At 49.0% G+C, this 17,524-nt stretch overlaps 2 protein-coding genes across 4 annotated transcripts in view; one reads left to right on the top strand and one right to left on the bottom strand.

Annotated features, from left to right (window-relative positions):
- TXNL4B (thioredoxin like 4B) overlaps window positions 1–15,674 on the top strand; it is a 39,346-nt gene extending 23,672 nt beyond the window's left edge. The window contains exons 4-7 of one of the 3 annotated variants that reach the window (XR_013959233.1): window positions 2,721–2,829; window positions 3,637–3,713; window positions 14,338–14,442; window positions 15,578–15,674. Coding sequence is in view for 2 of the 3 variants with exons in the window: in XM_080645292.1 (XP_080501418.1) it covers window positions 2,721–2,829; window positions 3,637–3,669 (142 nt within the window). In the remaining variant the exon portion in view is untranslated. Of the gene's footprint in view, window positions 1–2,720; window positions 2,830–3,636; window positions 3,714–11,395; window positions 11,464–14,337; window positions 14,501–15,577 lie in introns of those variants that run through there. The other 2 variants (XM_080645292.1, XM_080645293.1) reach the window with 2 other exon arrangements.
- Window positions 3,784–17,524, bottom strand: DHODH (dihydroorotate dehydrogenase (quinone)). The gene is made up of 10 exons (XM_080645286.1): window positions 17,463–17,524; window positions 15,651–15,863; window positions 13,960–14,159; window positions 11,446–11,528; window positions 8,759–8,946; window positions 8,048–8,161; window positions 7,045–7,198; window positions 6,715–6,874; window positions 6,156–6,206; window positions 3,784–4,519 (listed from the first exon to the last, which is right to left on the bottom strand). Exons 1-10 carry the CDS (start codon window positions 17,481–17,483, stop codon window positions 4,474–4,476), a joined length of 1,230 nt encoding a protein of 409 aa, XP_080501412.1. The 5' UTR covers window positions 17,484–17,524; the 3' UTR covers window positions 3,784–4,473.

Here is a 17,524-nt window from a genome sequence, read left to right as displayed (position 1 = left end):
ACCCCGGCACTCCACATGCTTGGGTCAGGCCGAGGTGGGTGCTGACCCAGGAAATGCTCTGACCCTCCAGGCCCAGCTTCATTCCTGGGCCCACCAAGGCAGCCCTGGTGATTGACAGGCATAGGGGGTGCAGCCAGATTGCCTTCACCTGCTGCAACTCCTTTTGTTTCCTGTGGGACACTTTTCAAATAGAGTTTTCAACACCCAGGAAACCTCTTCTTGGCTGGCAAGAATGCAAGGAGTTTGCATGTTTATTGCGTTTCCTCTCCTAAAAGCCCTGCCCTTTGGAGCTTTGCCCCTGTATTGCTGCCCAGGTATTACCCAAACCTGCCGTGTGCAAACTCCAAGTCACCTCCCCTGCTCCTGCACACACACCTCTCAGCCCTGGCCCCTGGTGTCCTCTTACCTGTGACAGGTCACATCCACTTTATTTCCCATATTTATAACCACAAGGTTCTTACAGAAATGTCCCCTGACTGCCAAGATTCATTCAACACTGCATGGTAGGTAACATGATAGTCTGAGGACATTGTCACGGTGTGCTGCCAGAAATGTGCACCTGCAGGAAAGGGAAATCCTGAGACACAGAATAACATATCCTACAGGTAAATACAAGATGTCTCAATTTGGCTTTTTTTTATTAGCTAGAATTAAATTTGGCTAAATATGAGAGAAAGCCCCAATTAGCAGTGGCTTAAGCACATAAGGTTTTATTTTCTCAAATAAAAGAGCTGGGCCCGGCCAGCATGGCTCAGTGGTTGAGCGTTGACCCATGAACCAGGAGGTCACAGTTCAATTCCCAGTCAGGGTACATGCCCGGTTTGGGGCCTCAATCCCCAGTAGGGGGCATGCAGGAGGCAGCCAGTGATCCATGTTCTCTTGTTGATGTTTCTATCTCTCTATTCCTCTCCTTCCTGTCTCTAAAAAAAGCAATAAACACATAATTAAAAAGAAAAAAGAGGTGGGAAACAAGAGGTGGGGAAGTAAGCAAACAGACCTGGTATTGTCAATTCTATGAAGCTCTTTCCAGCTCTTGCCTTTAGGGTGACCCTGATCCTTAGGTTTAATATGGCTGCCAGAGTGCCAGCCATCACACTCATGTTCCAGGCAGCAGCAGACTTCCCAGAAGATACACACAATACTGTCACGTATGTCTCATGAGTAGGTTTTTGGTCACATATCCACATCCTACTACAATGGAGATCAGGAAATATAGTCTTTATTCTGGGAATCCAGAATCTAGAACTGTTTATAAGACAATTGGCCTTAACTCTGCAGAGATGACTGTCCTAGATTTTAAAAGACTAAAGAGACATATAGGTGAGCCTTGATTGACTATAGAAGATATTTTGAGGGCAATAGGGAAAATTAGAATATGGACTGAATGTTAGATGATATTAGAGAATCATGGTTAATTTTATTAGATGCCATCATAAATTATGTTTTCATAGGAGCATGTTTTTATTTTTAGAAGATGCAAGCTAAGAGGTGTCCTGAATCTACCACTTCCTTCAAAATGTGTTGTCAAAATTCTATATATAAATAGGTAAATATATTTATAAAGAAAACACAGAAAAGATAGTAAGAATTACTCATAGTAAGATAGGTAGAGTGGGTGGAAGGGGTATGGATATTTATTATACTACCCTTTCAACTTTTCTCTATGTCTAAATTTCTTATAATAAAAATTGGGAGAGAGTAGTTCTCTCTTTGGCTGGTCCACAGTCTCATGTATGGTTGGCTGACCCCTGGTGAAAAGGAATAATGTTCCTCTCAGCACTCCGGAGCCAGTCAGTTCAAAGAGTCTGCAGGTGGTGGGGTGAATCCCCCCAGGTTTAGCCAGGGTGGTCCTGGAGCTTTTGGGGATTGGGAGAGAGAACTGCATCTTGGCCCTCAGCTTCTTGGAGAGTCTTCCCCATCACTCGGAAGGCAACATGGCACCAAGGATCCACAAATCCCATCACCTATTTGAAATAATGTGACAGAAGATAAAAGATGAATCCAAGACATGTCAGTGCCTTAGGTACAGCCTCATTGGGAGAATCTGTCTTCCCTCTGCCGTTTCTGCCCATGTCATCCTGGAGCAGCACTGAACTTCGCTTTCCTCGTCTGTAAAGTGGAGAGCGAAGTCATTGCCTCACCCACCTCCAGGGCTATCTGAGGATCAAAGAAGTCGTGTGTGATTTGCTGTAAGCCAACAAACGTGCAAGGTTATTAGGAAGATGACCTTGCTCGCCCCAGAACTATTTCATCCTGTTATGCTCTCATGCAGTTACCCACAGACTCCAGGACCAAAGGACATTTTTCAACATTCTGCTTGTGGTGGTTTGGAAATACCTCCACAAATTCTTTGACATTCCTCCCTTCAAATATGGAACCTAATTCCCCTCCCCTTGAGTGTATCCTGGACTACATGATTTACTTCTAACATAGGGTTGCCAGATAAAATACACGATGTCCAAATTAAATTTGAATTTCAGCAAAACAACAAATACATTTTAGTATAAGTATGCCCCAATTACTGTATGGGATGTACTTACACTAAAGGATATGCATTGTTTATCTGGAATTCAGATTAACTGGGCATCCTGTTGTTTTTGTTGGCTTTGCTAAAACTGGCAACTCTATTCCAGTGAATAGACAAATGAATGCGGCATAAGTAACGATGTACGACCTCCAAGCCTAAAAGGCATTGCAGCTTTCACCTCGCTCCCTCTTAGGTCGCTCAGTCTGGGAGAAGCCGGATGCCGTGGTGTGAGGACACTCAGGCAACCCATGGGGAGATCCACCGGCACTGGGGCCAACAGCCAGCACCACCTCACGAGCCACGTAAGTGACCATCTTGCCAGTGGATCCTTCAGCCCCGGTTAGCCCTAGATGACTGCAGCCCCAGCCAGTGCCTTGGTTACCACCTCATGAGAGACCCTGGGCCAGAACCACCCAATTAGGTTGCTCCTGAATTCCTGACCCAGGGGCACCGGGTGGGATAATAAGTGATGGTTTCAAGTTGCCTCTGGCTCAGCCCTGGTGGGCACTGTGGTTCCTACAGGATGATCCCACTTGTAAGAAGCTCAGAGATTTGACCACTGACCCTACTAGGCCCCCTCCTATCAGATCACTCAAGTGCCCAGGGCAAGTTTCCAGGAAAGCTTTGTTAAAAAGTAATGGCACACAGTACAAGTCTCTCTGTAGGGAAAAGGAACTAACAATACTTTTCAGAGGCCCTGTGTGGCCCTTCCCTGCATGGGAAGATACCCAGGGCCTGCGCGCAGTTCTGCCGATTCTGAGCTGCCTGACTTGGAGAAGCTGTTTAATTCCTCAAAGCTCTGGTTTTAACTGTATATACAGGTGTGATAATACCTACTTGCAGGACTTTTGTGGGGGTTAGAGATATTAAAATAATATTTATTAGGAGGGTAGTATGGGCTAAGCACTATTGCACTTCATATATAATCTAACGACCCTCTGAGATGGGTACTGTGCTTCTCCCCATTATACACATTAGGAAACTGAGGCATGCACAATTTACATGATTGCCATTGCTAATAAGTACACATGTGCCCGGTACATAGTATGCATCTTTGTAAAAGTTACTGTTTAGATATCTTTTACCCCTCCAAACCACTGTTTTTCTAGGAGAGAAAATGGGGCGTCAGCGGGGATTGGTAAATCTCCTAAGATGACTCCAAGTCTGCACTCTCCCCCCACCCACGGTGAGTCATCCCTGGGGCCCTCCTGCTGGGGCGGGGGGGGGGGGGTGTGGGCAAAGGGGTGAGGCTGGCTGAGATGGTTATTCTCTTGATATCCCTCCACCCACCACCTTCCTCTTGCTGGTATGCTCGGCTCAGAGGAGTTAGGGAGTTACACCGCCACATAAAACATGCTGATTTCTGCCTTCTCTGATCAAATGAGATGCTGGCTGGCCCTCCTGGGTGGCAAGCCACCTGGAGCTGGAGAGCAGTCCTCTTCCAGAGGGAGCTGGGCCATTTGCCACTGAGAGCAGAGCCAGATGAACCCCATGTTCTGCACATGTGATTTTTCTGCCAAAATGGACACTGAGCTAGCTATCCGAGTAACACCCTTGGTGACACCCCACCCCCGTCTTCAAACTACAACACTTGTGTTCTTTCTCGTGTCTTCTGGTGTCTTCTTTCAGGGACGTTATTAGATTAGACCCACACGAATAATCTCTTATCTTCAAGAGGGTTCCTGTCTTAAACCATTTAACAGCACAGTCCTGGGAGTGTAGGCTCCAGGGGTTGGGCAGGGCATCTGGGGACAGGAGGCATTTTAGAAGTTCTGCTCCCACAGGGCCTGGCATTAGATGGATGCAACTGTATCCGTGCCATATCCTGACTTTGACGGTTGCATTGTGGTTGTGCAGCAGAAGGTACTTGTTTGCGAGGAATTCACACAGACACATTCAGGATGGTGGGGCATCAGGTCAGCAGCTTACTCTCGTGTGACTTAGTATTAAAATATAGTTCTTTGCACTGTTCTTCTTGAAACATTTCTATATCTGTGCATGCAGAGAGATTAAAAAGGTAGTAATTGATACGGATGTTCATATATACAAAGAAAAATGTTTAGAAATATCTAGAAATACAAAAGTTACCTCTGGGAAGTGGAATCATTTGGGGAGGAGGTGGTGAAGAGGTAGACAGCCTTTATTGGGGGCTGTATGATTTAAAATATTAATGAGTAGCCCTAACTGGTTTGGCTCAGTGGATAGAGCATCGGCCTGAGGACTGAAGGGCCCCAGGTTCAATTCTAGTCAAGGGCATGTACCTTGGTTGCGGGCACATCCCCAGTAGGAGGTGTGCAGGAGGCAGCTGATCGATGTTTCTCTCTCATCGATGTTTCTGACTCTCTATCCCTCTCCCTTCCTCTCTGTAAAAAATCAATAAAATATATTAAAAAAATAAAATAAAATAAAATATTAATGAGTAGGTATTTTCATAATAAAATAAAAACCAGGAAAAAAATCTTTGGAAGAAAAACAGCAGGAGACTGGCTGCCAGTTTCTTGGCAAAGAGTGAATGGGGAGGAGGCCCAGGCTGAGGCCGAGATGAGAAGATGAGGCAATGGGACACTTTATCGCTATTGCAACTCCGTGCTTCTCCAGAGCTACCGAGAATCACACTTAAAATAGTCTTTCCCGAGGCGGTGGGAACAAAGGTGGTTTCTGTTGGCTGAGGTGTGCCGGGCACCACCAGCACTCCCCAGACAAGGCTTGCCCTTCTCTGCCCCTGTGCTTCCCAGTATTGAAGAGATTAGCGTTTCTCTCTGTATTTAGTTGGCTATACCTCTTTAGTCTGTCTCATATCTTATGTGCCTGATGGCACCCACATCACATGACACGTGACTCGAAGGCAGGGAAACAGCAAGTACACTTCTTGTGATGGGTGAAATTGTGTTCCCAAATCGATGTGCTGAAATCCTAACTCCCGATACCTCAGAGTGTGACCTTACTTGGAGACAGGGTCATAAGAAGGAAGTCAAGTTAAAATGAGGTCACTGGCGTGGGTCCCAATCCAGAACGACTGGTGTCCTTGTAAGAAGTGATCAGGACACAACACTCAGAGAAAAGAGGCTGTGAAGACACAGGGAGAGGATAGCTATCCACAAGCCCTGTTCTTACAACTTTTGTCTGAATTTGAAATGTTTGCAAAATCAAGTTAAAACTTAAATAAAAAACAAAAATAGAATGTAAGCGTCAAGCTCTGGGAAACCCACTGCAGACCCAGACAGCAGAGGCCTGGAAGGACCTGCAGTGCCTGAAGCCGGTGGACCTTCCAGAAAGAGCTGGGATTTATCCAGGTTTTAAATCGCTTTATTTTTTCCATGATCCCTCCCCCCCCCTCCCCGCCCCCAAATATCTAATGTCCTTGCAATATTAAAGGATCCTGGGACTTGAGTCTGGAAAAGGTCCCAGATGCAGTTCATTCTGGCAGGTGAATGAAGAAAGCCTTGTGTTGATTCTGGGACCCTCACAAGTCGCTTTGACAGTCCGCCTGGCCTCAGAGAAAGGGCTCCTGTGGTTTGCGAATGTGGCTTGAGATACAGTCCTCCCTCTCTTGATCCAGCCACAAAGGCTCGCCTGACTTAGTGGGAAGAAGGGTCTGGACCGGGCTTCCCACCGACAACGTCCTCACCTCCGATGGTCTGCTCCAATGGCATCTGTGACGCTGGGAAAACCCTGCTCCCTGGACAAAGAGAAAACAAAGCAAGTTCAGCAAGTGATGGACAGGCCCTGTTCTTACCAGAAGCCCACATTCACCAGGGCTCTACCTGCTCCATAACTGCACCTCCTTCCCCTCTCCATCCCAAACACAGACCTCATGCCCCTACACTGTCTTCACCCAGGAATCCAGATCTGAACACCCAGGTCTTGGATCAGAAGGCAGGCGATTTTAAGTATGACAGCTCCCTGACATCATGCCAATGTGACTGAATTAATGAGGAGAATGCCACCAGGACTCCGCAGGCCATACACACCATTGCCTTGGGCGTTAATCTTGAATTCTTCAACACCGTTTGTCCTTCATCAAAGGAGCAACAGAGTAATTTTCCCCTGCATTCGGAGTATACCCACCCCTCAGATCCTTTTTGCATGAAGAGTAAAGACAGATCAATAAGACCCCCCTTGATTTGAGTCATTCTGAATTGATACCACATTAATCTCAGTTTCAAGCCACACGTGGCCCCACTCACTTCAAAAGGGCCTCCAGCTCCCGCTTGACTCTGCCCACCACAGGCGGCCCCCAGTAGGTGAGGGCCGTGTACAGCTGCACCAGGCAGGCCCCCGCCTGGATCTTGTCCAGTGCGTCCTGCCCGCTGCTCACACCGCCAACCCCGATGATGGGAACTCTGCCTGTAGAGAAGCACAGGGCAACATCATGACGATGTGGGGACCAGGGGCTCAGCTGGGCTTCAGCCCTCGGCCCACCTGCTGGCTGCAGCGGTTCAGGGAACGTCGTTCTGATCACAGCCCCAGAGCCCGAGCCACACACAAATCCGAAGCCGCGGACACCGAATCCTTGCCTTGGGTGAGTGCGTACATCTCCCGGATGGTTTGCGTTGATAAGTCCCGGAGGGGCTTCCCACTCAGCCCTCCTGTTTCAGAGCGCAGGGCACCCTGGAGGCTGGCAGGGCGACTCACTGTGGTGTTCGTCACAATCAAACCATCGATGCCCAACTGCGGTGTGAGACAGAGAGAGCTATCCAGTCAGGGCACTGTCAGACTGGGAGAAGCTGCCCTGGGGGCTGAGACAGCAGGCAGCCAGGTGACCACACCCACAGCCCCAAATCAAGAACTACCCAGACCTCACTGTGCTCTTGAACAAGTGTCTGAATGAGCCTCAACATGACAACAGCTGCCGTCACACAGTGCCCACCTACAAAGCTCCCCTGGGACAGGGTTGTGATCCTAACAACCCAAGGAGCGGCTCTGGGGAGTCCAGACTGCCCCTTCTGACATTCCCATGGACTTCTGTCTAGTCTCGGTTGTATCACATTTATGAGCCCGTCCTTTTTTATCACTAGTCTACCAGTCTCGAGGGAGTAAGCGATGGAACCAGGATTTGAACCCAGGACTGCGGGGCTCAGTCTGTTTCCACTCCTCTCCTTCGACACAGAGACCTGGTGTTAGACTGAAGAGAGAAGGAACACAGGCACGCTTCCAAGACACCGCAGGTCCAGTTCCCGCCACCACAATAAGGCTAGTCTCGCAATAAAGCGAGTTGTAACCCTTTTGCTGGTGGAGGGCCTGTGACGTGCAACAAAGCAAGGTATGCCTGTCCGCCACTCTGACCGAGGCTGGCCAAGGACACAGCACAAGCCTGAAAGCCCCAGCCGGATGAGGAGGGAAGAGGACGAGAAAAAGATTCATTCAAGCACTTATTCAAGCATTCACTTTTTATTTTATGAATTAAGTCGTGACAAATACCAAACCAGCCCTCAGGATCACAGAGAGAAACCACAGAGGCTGCCGTCTGGACTAGCCAGCAGGCCGAGCGGTCACTGCCAGCCACGAGGGCCCCCTCACCTCTCTCACCACACTGGCGATATCCTCCTTGTCCTGGGCCGTGAGGTCGGGTGCGATCTTCACCAGCAGGGCCGGTCTGTGCGCTCCCTTCAGGGCATCCCTCTCCTGCAGCACCTGCAGCGACATGTGGCCAGAGATGGGGACCCCGAGACCACACCTGGGGTTGCACTGTGACTGGCAGCGCAGACCAGAGTATTTTCACATCAGCTCTCAAACTAAAGCATGAGCAATTTCTCCTTCTCAGAAACACAGCCCTCAGTTATGCAATAGTCCCCATCCAGGCAAAACTCATTCCGTTCTCTTGAACCAAGAAATCCCCAGGATTGAGTCCCTAATGTGGTCATGGGCATTAGCTAATATATTATGGCTTATTTTGGCTTTTGTTCCTAAAAGAGATAACAAGACTGTGTGATGAAAAGTCATTCAACTCATTCATTCATTCAACATCCTAGGTGCTAGGGACAGCATGGTAAATGAAATTTATGGTCCCTTTACTGTTGAACATGAGGGACAGGAAACTTAGAAATTAATTACTACTGAGCATACTCAGTGTTATGGTGGGGATTAGAGGCATAGTGAGGGGTCCTAATTGGTTGAAGTGTTAAGGACAGCCTTACATGGTGCCATTGAAGCTTGGCCCTGGAGAAGGAGCAAGACAGGCTGGAGGAGCCGGCTTTGTAAGAAAGCATTACAGGAGATGTAATTTCCCACCTTGGTCAGCAGGTGGCGCAGCTCATCCTTTCCCTGAAGGCTCCGCAGCCCTGCAGTGTTGGGACTGGACACGTTCACTACCAGGTAGTCAGCCAAGGGGCCCAGGACTCGAACCCCCTCTGCGTAGTCCGAGGCAGCATCCACCGAGGTCTTATTCTTCCCCAGGTTTATTCCCAGGGGCAGCCCACCTGCAAATCCCCACACACCATTTCCTTGACGTGAACAGCCTTATAGGCCTTCTACCTGCAATGTGAACTTCGAACACCAGCTGACAAATGCTACGATATACGGCTCGGTGCTGCTGCCTGCTGACCAGGAAGCAGCTCACCATCTTTGTCTGCGTAGCAATGTTGGGGCAACCACTAAGACATTTTACTGCATTGTGCCCTTATTCTTTTTTCCCCCTCATCGGAGGATATTTTTTCCATTGTTTTTCAGAGAAAGTGGAAGGGAGGGAGGGAGGAAGGGGGGAGAGAGAGAGAGGCAGAGAGGGAGAGAGAAACATCCATGTGAGAGAGGAGACACATCGATTGGTTGCTTCCCATACATGCCCTGCAAACACGCAACCCAGGTTTGCCCTTGACCAAGAATCAAACTCGAGACCCTTTAGTGCAGGCTGACACTCTAACCACTGAGTCACACTGACCTGGGCATGCCCTTGTTGTTTTAAAAAATTTAATGAAAAATGGAGAAATTCGGAATGCAAATACTAGTGATAAAAATGGTAAGGCTCATAAATGTAATACAACCGAGAACAGACAGAAATCAATAGGAATGTCAGAGGGGCAATTCTGGACTCTCAAGGGCTGCTCACTGGACTTGGGTTGAATGACTGGGTGTGCAGTTGTGAAGAAAACCCAGAATTAAAGACTATGTATAAAATACTGGAAAGTATTATTTTCAGTTGTCATGTAGACGCATCATTGTTTTATCATTTCAGTTTTCTGAGAAGGGCCTCCCCCTATAGCTGGGGTGACCGCACAGCCCAGTGCTCCCAGGATAGCCCTGATCAGTCCTGTAGCCTGGGCATATTATTAATTCACTCTCAAAGTGTCTCATTCTGAACAATAGTACAACCACCTTACTGAAAAATCCACTGGATTACCACATGTCCTGCGTTTTGGACTTTCCAAAAAACGTATTTCAGTAACAGGCTTTGTATGAAAGAAGGCATTTTCTCCTAAAACGCCATCTTATCTGCAAAGGCTAATGGTACATCAGTGGTACCAGCTGCTTTCCCATCTGATGGTTGGGAAAAGACCCAAGACATCAAGTTAGCGCAGAAAACTTGGGTCAGGACAAGGAGGATCAAAGGACAACATCCAGTCCTGCTGAGTACCTTCTCATACCCAACATGTAGTCACCCTTTTATCAGCAGCTTCCAAGCAAATGAGATTTGTGTAGCTGATTTTGTGTGTGTTTGGGGGGCGGGTAAGGTTAGAACCCATTGGACAAAGGTTATACAACATGATGTCCTAGCTTTCCAAGTCTAGACTCCATCCAGCCAAGGGCATTTGTAAGTTCTCATTCTTTTTCCACACAAAGAAACTGGCTTGAAAGAGAGTATCGCTTCCACGTAGCTAACGGATCTTTCATTACTAGTCATCTGCCCACACTGACAGAAACCGCTGAATTACTCTATCCCCAAAGGGCACCACAGCCTTTGTCGGCTCCTGTTCTTGGCATGGCACCAGCAATAAGCCATCCTCAGGCTTCTAGCTGCTGGGAAACTCTATGTGCAGAGCTCTGCAATGGGACTTTGCTTCACTCCAGAGAATATCAGCGCCAGAGCACAGGTGAGAGGATGGACAAGGGAGAACGGGAGAAAGCTGGAATAAAGAGCACTGTGGACAGCCAAAAGGAAAGGGAGGCAAGAAGGCGGGAGAGTGTCACAAACCATGGAAGTCAGGTTATGACCTTCAAAGTGCCCCAAACAGCAAGGTGTTTGCAGGCTCTGGTTCTGTAAAGCCACAGATTTCCAAACAAGGGCACTTCCGACTCCCCAAACCACAGACTGCTGACAGCCTCGGCCCTTTCAACCTCGCTCACCACCAGGATTTCTAATGAGACTAAACCCTCCCGGAAGGAGGCCCGGAGTGACCCAGTGAGGGGAGAGGCCGCAGCCCCAGACAATCCCCGAGAGCCGCGTGGGGAGGACAACAGCACGGCGACCACCAAGCCATCCTGAGGGCCAGCGCAGCTGGGACGCGTGGTGTTCCCCACGCCCACGGGCCAGGAGGCGTTTACCCGAGTGGGGGAGAATGTCAGTAACTAACTCTCTTCTTCATGCTTCTCCGTGGTTCGCAACGCTCTATAAATCACACGCACTGCTTATATGAGGGCCACGGGACAACAGCGCAGGACAAGGAAGTCGGTGCTGGAGCCTGCCCACAGCTTAGCTGCCTCTCAGACCTCACAGGCACCACCCTGCTTTGCTCACTTCCAAGCCGGCCCAGTGAAGATACAACATGGCTTATGTAACCTGCTACATTGTGAAATTCTATTAAAATCTTGGAAACTGTGGAACCAGGAAACCAGGAAAATTCCTCTAGCAAAGAGCCCTGAGTTCTACAGTGTTCTTTTCCATTGCTCAATCATGGTTATGTCACAGGACTGTTCCTGATGTTTCTCCCACAGGTTGCCTTTCAACAAATGAAGGACGCCCATCTCAGGCAGCCCCGCCTTACCTTCTGTGAGCCTGGCCTGCGTCTGCTGTCTGGCCCGTAACCTGTGTTCCACCACCGAGAGCCCGTGACTGTTAAATCCGTATCTGTAACACACGCAGAGGGGGAATGGACAAGGTTAGAGCCCTCGGCCAGAAGGCAGACTGCAGACATGGCTCCATGGCCGTATGTGTGACTTTCAAAAACAGAAAAGAAAAAAAAAAGGTCAGTTCTTAAGACTTCCAAGGTCTAAATGCCCCTGGACTTCCTAGAAGATTTGTCAAAACACTGTCACACAGAGAAAGATTAAAATTTGCAAACAAGCCACCAGCCACCTAACGCTGCATACAGCCCGGACTTGGCTACATCCAGCCCCCACTCCTTACCTATGCACCCCTCCACCCAGAGGAGCCGTCACACTCTGACAACCCTTCTTCCCACCTCCTGCCTCTGCTCCACGAATGCACCTCCTGGGACCCATCCTGCCACTCCATCTCCCCAGCCTGTGTGCCTATTAAAATCATCCCCTCTTCCTGGCCCAGATCAAATGCTCCCCAGCCTCAAATGATTCCTCGCCTCTTGGCACTCACTGAGCGTTTTGTACTGGTCTTTCTCGTGGCGTGAGATGTATGCGTATGCACGCTTAAGTTCCCCTCCTGGGTCGTCATCCTCTTGAGGACAGGGACATGTCCCCATCACCCTGCCACTAGACAATCCACAAAGGCAGTGACCTCATCTCTCTCGCTCATCTCTGTCTCCCCAGCCCCACTGTGGGAGGCTGATCTGATGGCCATCCCCTCTCCCTGCCTCCCCGAGACTGGGTGAAAATGGCAATGACTCCTTTCCCAGACCACTAGCAATTGAAGCATGAACAAGTGACGGCGTGGTCACTGAGACAGAAGGGGAGTCTACGGAGGAGCTCCTAGGACAACCCCACATCTACGCTTCCTTTTCCCTTTCTGCTCTCGGATGTCCACATGGGAGGGCGTAATGCTTGCAGCTGGGGTAGCTTTCCTACAAACACGGGAAGGCCCAGAGAAGTTGGACCAAAGTCTGACATTGCCCAGCTGCTCAACCATCCCTAAAAGTGCCTGCTACACCTGTTATGAGAGGAAAATAATAGCAAGCGCCTATTGGGTTTTTTTGTTTGTTTTTTATGTGCCTCAGGCATGAAACAGCTCTGGCCACCAACACAGGCATCAAGCGAGGATGAACTAAGGACTGTACATCTGCCTTGCCCCTGATTGATATAAGAGCAACACCACCAGCCAGGTGTCTCCTTGCCCAGTGCCAGGGGGACAAGCGCCTACTGTTTAAGCTACTTTGTTACTTGCAGCGGGAAACACCTAACAGATACAGTGGCACATGCATTGGTTGACTGAATGAATAAACTCAACCATTCATTCAGCAAGAGTTTACTGAGCACCCACTATGTGCCACGCAGAGCAAGGAGCTGAACCCACCGTGCTCCAGAGCACAGGCTCTCCTCTCAGCCACGTCTCGTCTAAGGTTCCGTGAGCACCGTCACCCTGGTACCTGCCGGGACTTGGACGTGCTGGAGATATCGACCCCAGCCCGCAATGCAGCAGGAATCAATAATTTGATCTCTAGTGCTGGAAAATTTCCCTGAAACAAGCACAATAAAGCGGGAAGTGGCAGCCTAATCAACTCCCCATAGGTCATCTTCCAGAAGGCCACAGTGGCCCCAAAGAGCCCACCGAAAGCTCCCCTTGGAGGCTCTTTAAAATTCTGTTACCAAAAAGTAGGAACATCTTCACTTTCTGGGCTTGCTGTCCTGAAACTGCGCAGGGATTATAAAGAGAAGGACTTACACACTCTGGAAGGATCTCTCTTACTAAAAGCAGCTGTATATGTTGATTATTAAAATTTCCACCTTACTAAAGTTTGGGGCTGGGCTGTCCAACACAAGAGCCATAGCTACATGGGCCACTGAGCACTTGAAACGTGAAGGAAAACACACACTGGCTCTGGAAGACTTGGTACAAGGAAAAGTGGGTCAATAGCTTGTTAATCATTTTTATGTTGATTATATGATAAAATGATATTTAGATTATATTAAGTACTTAATTAAATAACAATATATATTACAAAAACCTAAATAGAATATGTTACTGAGATTCATTTCACCTATTTCTTTTTACTATTTTATCATAGCTATTAGAATATTTTACGTTACCTATGGGGTTTGCATTATATTTCTACTAGACAGCCCTGGGCAAGGGCAGTGGAGTGACAATGTGGGAAAAGCATAAACTCGATAGTCAGATAAGCCCAAATCTGTACCCAAGCTCTCCTGCTTGTGATCTGGTGGCTGTAGCTAAGTTATGTTGTTCTCTGAGCCTCAGTGTGTGTACGTGCTAAACCGAAACCCTAAAATCTGCTCCTACGCCTGGTACATAGTAGATGCTCCACATGGTTCCTGAAAATGACAGAAAAATGCCTGCATCACAGACAGAAAACACATCCCGAGGTCCCCGCCGGGAGAAGGCAGCCGTTACCCCTGAGCTGCTCACCTACCTGTTAATGACGGCTTGGTCCTCGGGGAGGCGGAAGACTCTGGGCCTGGGGTTTCCTTCCTGAGGTTTTGGGGTAACGCTGCCTATCTCAACAAAACCAAAGCCCATCTTGTACAGTCCGTCCACAGCCTCCCCATGCTTGTCAAATCCTGCGGCAATTCCTATTGGGTTTCGGAATTTATGGCCCAGGACTCTCACTTCCTAGGGAGAGGGAGACAAAGTCAGAGGAACACAAGGCTGGACCAGTGTTTCCTGGGTGTGCCTGGCACGCCTACGTCAGATTTCCCTGGGGAGCTTGTTAGACAGCGCACCTAAGCAATCAGAATCCTTGGGGGCCAGCGGGGCAGAATGGAGCTCTGAGCGAGTCTATTTCTAACAGTGCCCTCCAGGCGATTCTGACACCTGCTGGAGTTCAAGACCACTCGGCTTTATCATCCACCAGCAAGATGAGGAGAAAACGGGGTTTCCACCGCGGTGCAGCAGGGTGAGGACCCTGTCTCTTCTAGTGACGGTTAACAGTCACCCTTCTTATCTGCTGTCCTTGGCGGGGGAGAGTGGCTTGTTGGTGTCAGCCCGCTAGTGAGTGCTATTCTGAAACAGTGTCGAGCAGCAAAATCCTTGAATCAGCCTAGAAAGTCAGCCCCAGCTGCGTCCCTCTCAGCCAGGCAGACTCCAGGGCCCCTGTGGGGCATCAGACTCCTTCACCACCTCCTACATAATGAGTTGCTGAAGGGGGGACCCACACAGCGGTGTTGGGGTTCGCAGCTCAAAGGCCACACTTCTCTCCATATTGGCGGTGTTTACATAGCTTTGTACCTCACCCAGCCGTAACCTCACTGCCTTCCAAATCCACCCCGTCTCCACAGCCCCCTCCTTACTCACTCCTGCTACACTGGGTTCCAGGACTCTCAAACTAGCCGTTGGGATGAGGAAGGCTTAAAGCAAAGAGCGCTCCGATTCCACAGTGCCTTTCCGTGTGGGGAGTTGGGTAAAACACTGCATCTGCTCTACACTGCAGGACGGGGCAGTGAAGGAAGGGGGGACCCTAAGACCAAAGGGGGACATGCAGAGGACGGCCGCTTTGATTTACAATAGTGACGCTTCCCCGAAGAGTGCTTCTTGTCTGTTGTCTTCATGTTCACGTCATTCTGACGTCCCCATTTGGTAAGAAGTCTCTCAGGTAGAAACTGTCAGGGCTTACACGAGGACACAGATTCTAGAAGGATGTGATTCTTCTGTTTGTTTAGCTGCAGGAACCCCAGCACCCAGAACAGTAAGAGGCACACGTGGGGCCCTGTGCTAATGCAGGAGTGGATAACCCGGGATGGGAGTTTGTATGGCTTCCTGGAAGGGCGTGGCCACACATGCCTGTGTCACAGTGACTGTTTAATGACTGGCATGTTTCCATATTGCACAGAGGTGAAGACTGAGCCACCTGACCTCAGCAAGGCAGGCCAGTGGCTAGGGGACGGCTGCCGAGTCAGACTCCCTGGCTCATCTGCTTCCCAGCTGTGTGACTTCAGATAATTCATTTAACTACTCCGTGCCTCAGAGTCCTGCTCTGTAGATGGGGGTGACGGCCTTTGTAATTGGGGCTAACCTGGGACTCTGCTTTTCAGAAGGCTCGGCCCCCACGGTGTGAGTTAGGGGATGTTGACCTTGTACTGCACAAGGTGTCCCAAGAGGACCTACCAGCATGTCGGAGTCTTGAAATGTGACGCGAGGAAGGAGCCCCAGGGAGGTGACACGAACAGCCAGCCTGTGGGCTGACTCGGGGTCCAGCAGCCCCTGCAGCGTCGGCATCAAGTGTTCAGCGTAGAAATGCTCATCCCCCGTGGCCGTCAGGTAAGAGGCAAAGAGCAGTCCTCCACCCCCCAGGATGACCAAGGCATCCTGGGCCCGCTTCTGGGGGGGAAAGGACATTGTCCTCAAAGCCAGGCTGCAGCACCTTCTCTGAGCCCTTTGAACCCACACGCACAGAGGACACAATGATATGCCACATGGAGCAATGCCCCGAGCTTTCTGCCAGCACTGGTCTCCTTCCTTTCCCAAATAAACACAAAAACTGTCTCCCGCATTTCCATATGCATTGGCTTTTCCAGGAATACATGACCTTGTAAATTGAGGGCCTGTGCTAGTTTGCACAGAACATTACCAAGAAGTGTTCCCTATTTCAGAAAATCCCATTCCCATTTCAGGAATGGTAGGGTGCTTTGCTTGGGGTGTTTGACAAACATACCTGTGACACTAGAATTTCTAAGCAGAGGCTGAAACACTTGACTATTTCACTGTCTAGGTGTCATGCCCTACCATTTACATACTGAAATGCATGTTATTTTAAATTACTTTCATTTCTCCTTTATATTCCAATTAGGACATAATAATGACTTTTAAAATGACACATAGGAAGATTACATTATATATAAATTCCATCTCAGAATCATAAAGGGAGTTGCAAATTTTAAAAAAAAAAAAAAAGCATCAGGTATTATTAGGTCAAGAACCACTCTCCCAGAGGAGGGGGTCAATGGGGGAGAAGGGAACATATGTAATATTTTCAACAATAAAGATAAATTTTAAAAAAAGAATCATTCTCCTAGTTCAACCATGGTTCATAATACTTTTCTCTATCACTGCCAGATGCTGAGTCATTCATTCATCAGTTCAATCATTCATAGATGGGCTAATCAGTGAGTCCTTGCCTTCTGGGGAATACAATCTCATGAGGAGACAGAAACCAATGATCATGTAAATGTTTAACTGTACACCTGCTATGAAGAAAAGGGTATAGGGAAATAGAAGAACCGGACCTAATCTCAGAGGTAGAGAAAGGCTTCCTCGAGGAAGTACCACTAAAATTCCAAGGATAAACGGGAGATAACTAGGAGGCAGTGGGGGGAGGGGAAAGTGCAAAGACTCTCCTGGAAGAGAGGGTCTGGAACCGAGGAGTATGGCTCAAAGAGAACTTGGGAAAACAGGCAGAGATCTTGGCCAGAATAAAGATTTGGGTTTTGTTCAATGGTCACATTTGCCTTTAAGGATCATGCCTAGCTGTTAATGTAGATCAAGTATTCGTTGTCTTACTTCTAGTCTCCAGACTGTAGGAACGCCCCTTAATGTCAATCAGCAAATATCAGCACCGTTACATGGAGCCCCCGCCCTAACATCCTGTCTAGAAGGGTTGGGAGCATGTCTTGTAACCTCATTGCACGTTGGAAGCTGCACTCAATGCTAGGCGGTCATGTAGTCACTGGCCCACGCGCGCTAACAATGTTTGGCGACTATGCAGACACACACGTGCCTTTTACACACACAGACCAAGTACATGTGTACAAATGCACACGCACGAGCCTTTGCAGAGACACATAGACGTGCCAGACGGGCCGACGCTCTCGGAGCGGCCTCCCGTCCACACCTCGCCCCGGCTACCCCAGCATTCCCCCCTAGCCCTGCCCTCGCCGGACTCTTCCTCGCCAACGCGACAGACCCAATTTCTACACTCACTTTCAGCTGTGTCCACGCCATGGTCCTTTCGCCACTGGGCCCGCCTCTGTCTCATTTCCATT

The sequence above is a fragment of the Plecotus auritus genome (genome assembly GCF_963455305.1).
Source record: "Plecotus auritus genome assembly, chromosome: 10".
Classification (NCBI taxonomy): domain Eukaryota; kingdom Metazoa; phylum Chordata; class Mammalia; order Chiroptera; family Vespertilionidae; genus Plecotus; species Plecotus auritus.
Note: the sequence above shows the minus strand (reverse complement) of the source record. Positions and strands in the feature narration are given on the sequence as shown.

Bases quoted from the DNA above. Each gene is read 5' to 3' on its own strand.
- DHODH (XM_080645286.1), bottom strand. From the start codon at position 17,483: ATGGCGTGGACACAGCTGAAA. The intron at 15,864-17,462 runs GTGAGTGTAGAA...TTTCCCCCCCAG, and splicing joins TGGCGTGGACACAGCTGAAA to AAGCGGGCCCAGGATGCCTT. The intron at 7,199-8,047 runs GTGAGGGGGCCC...CTCACACCGCAG, and splicing joins TCGCCAGTGTGGTGAGAGAG to TTGGGCATCGATGGTTTGAT.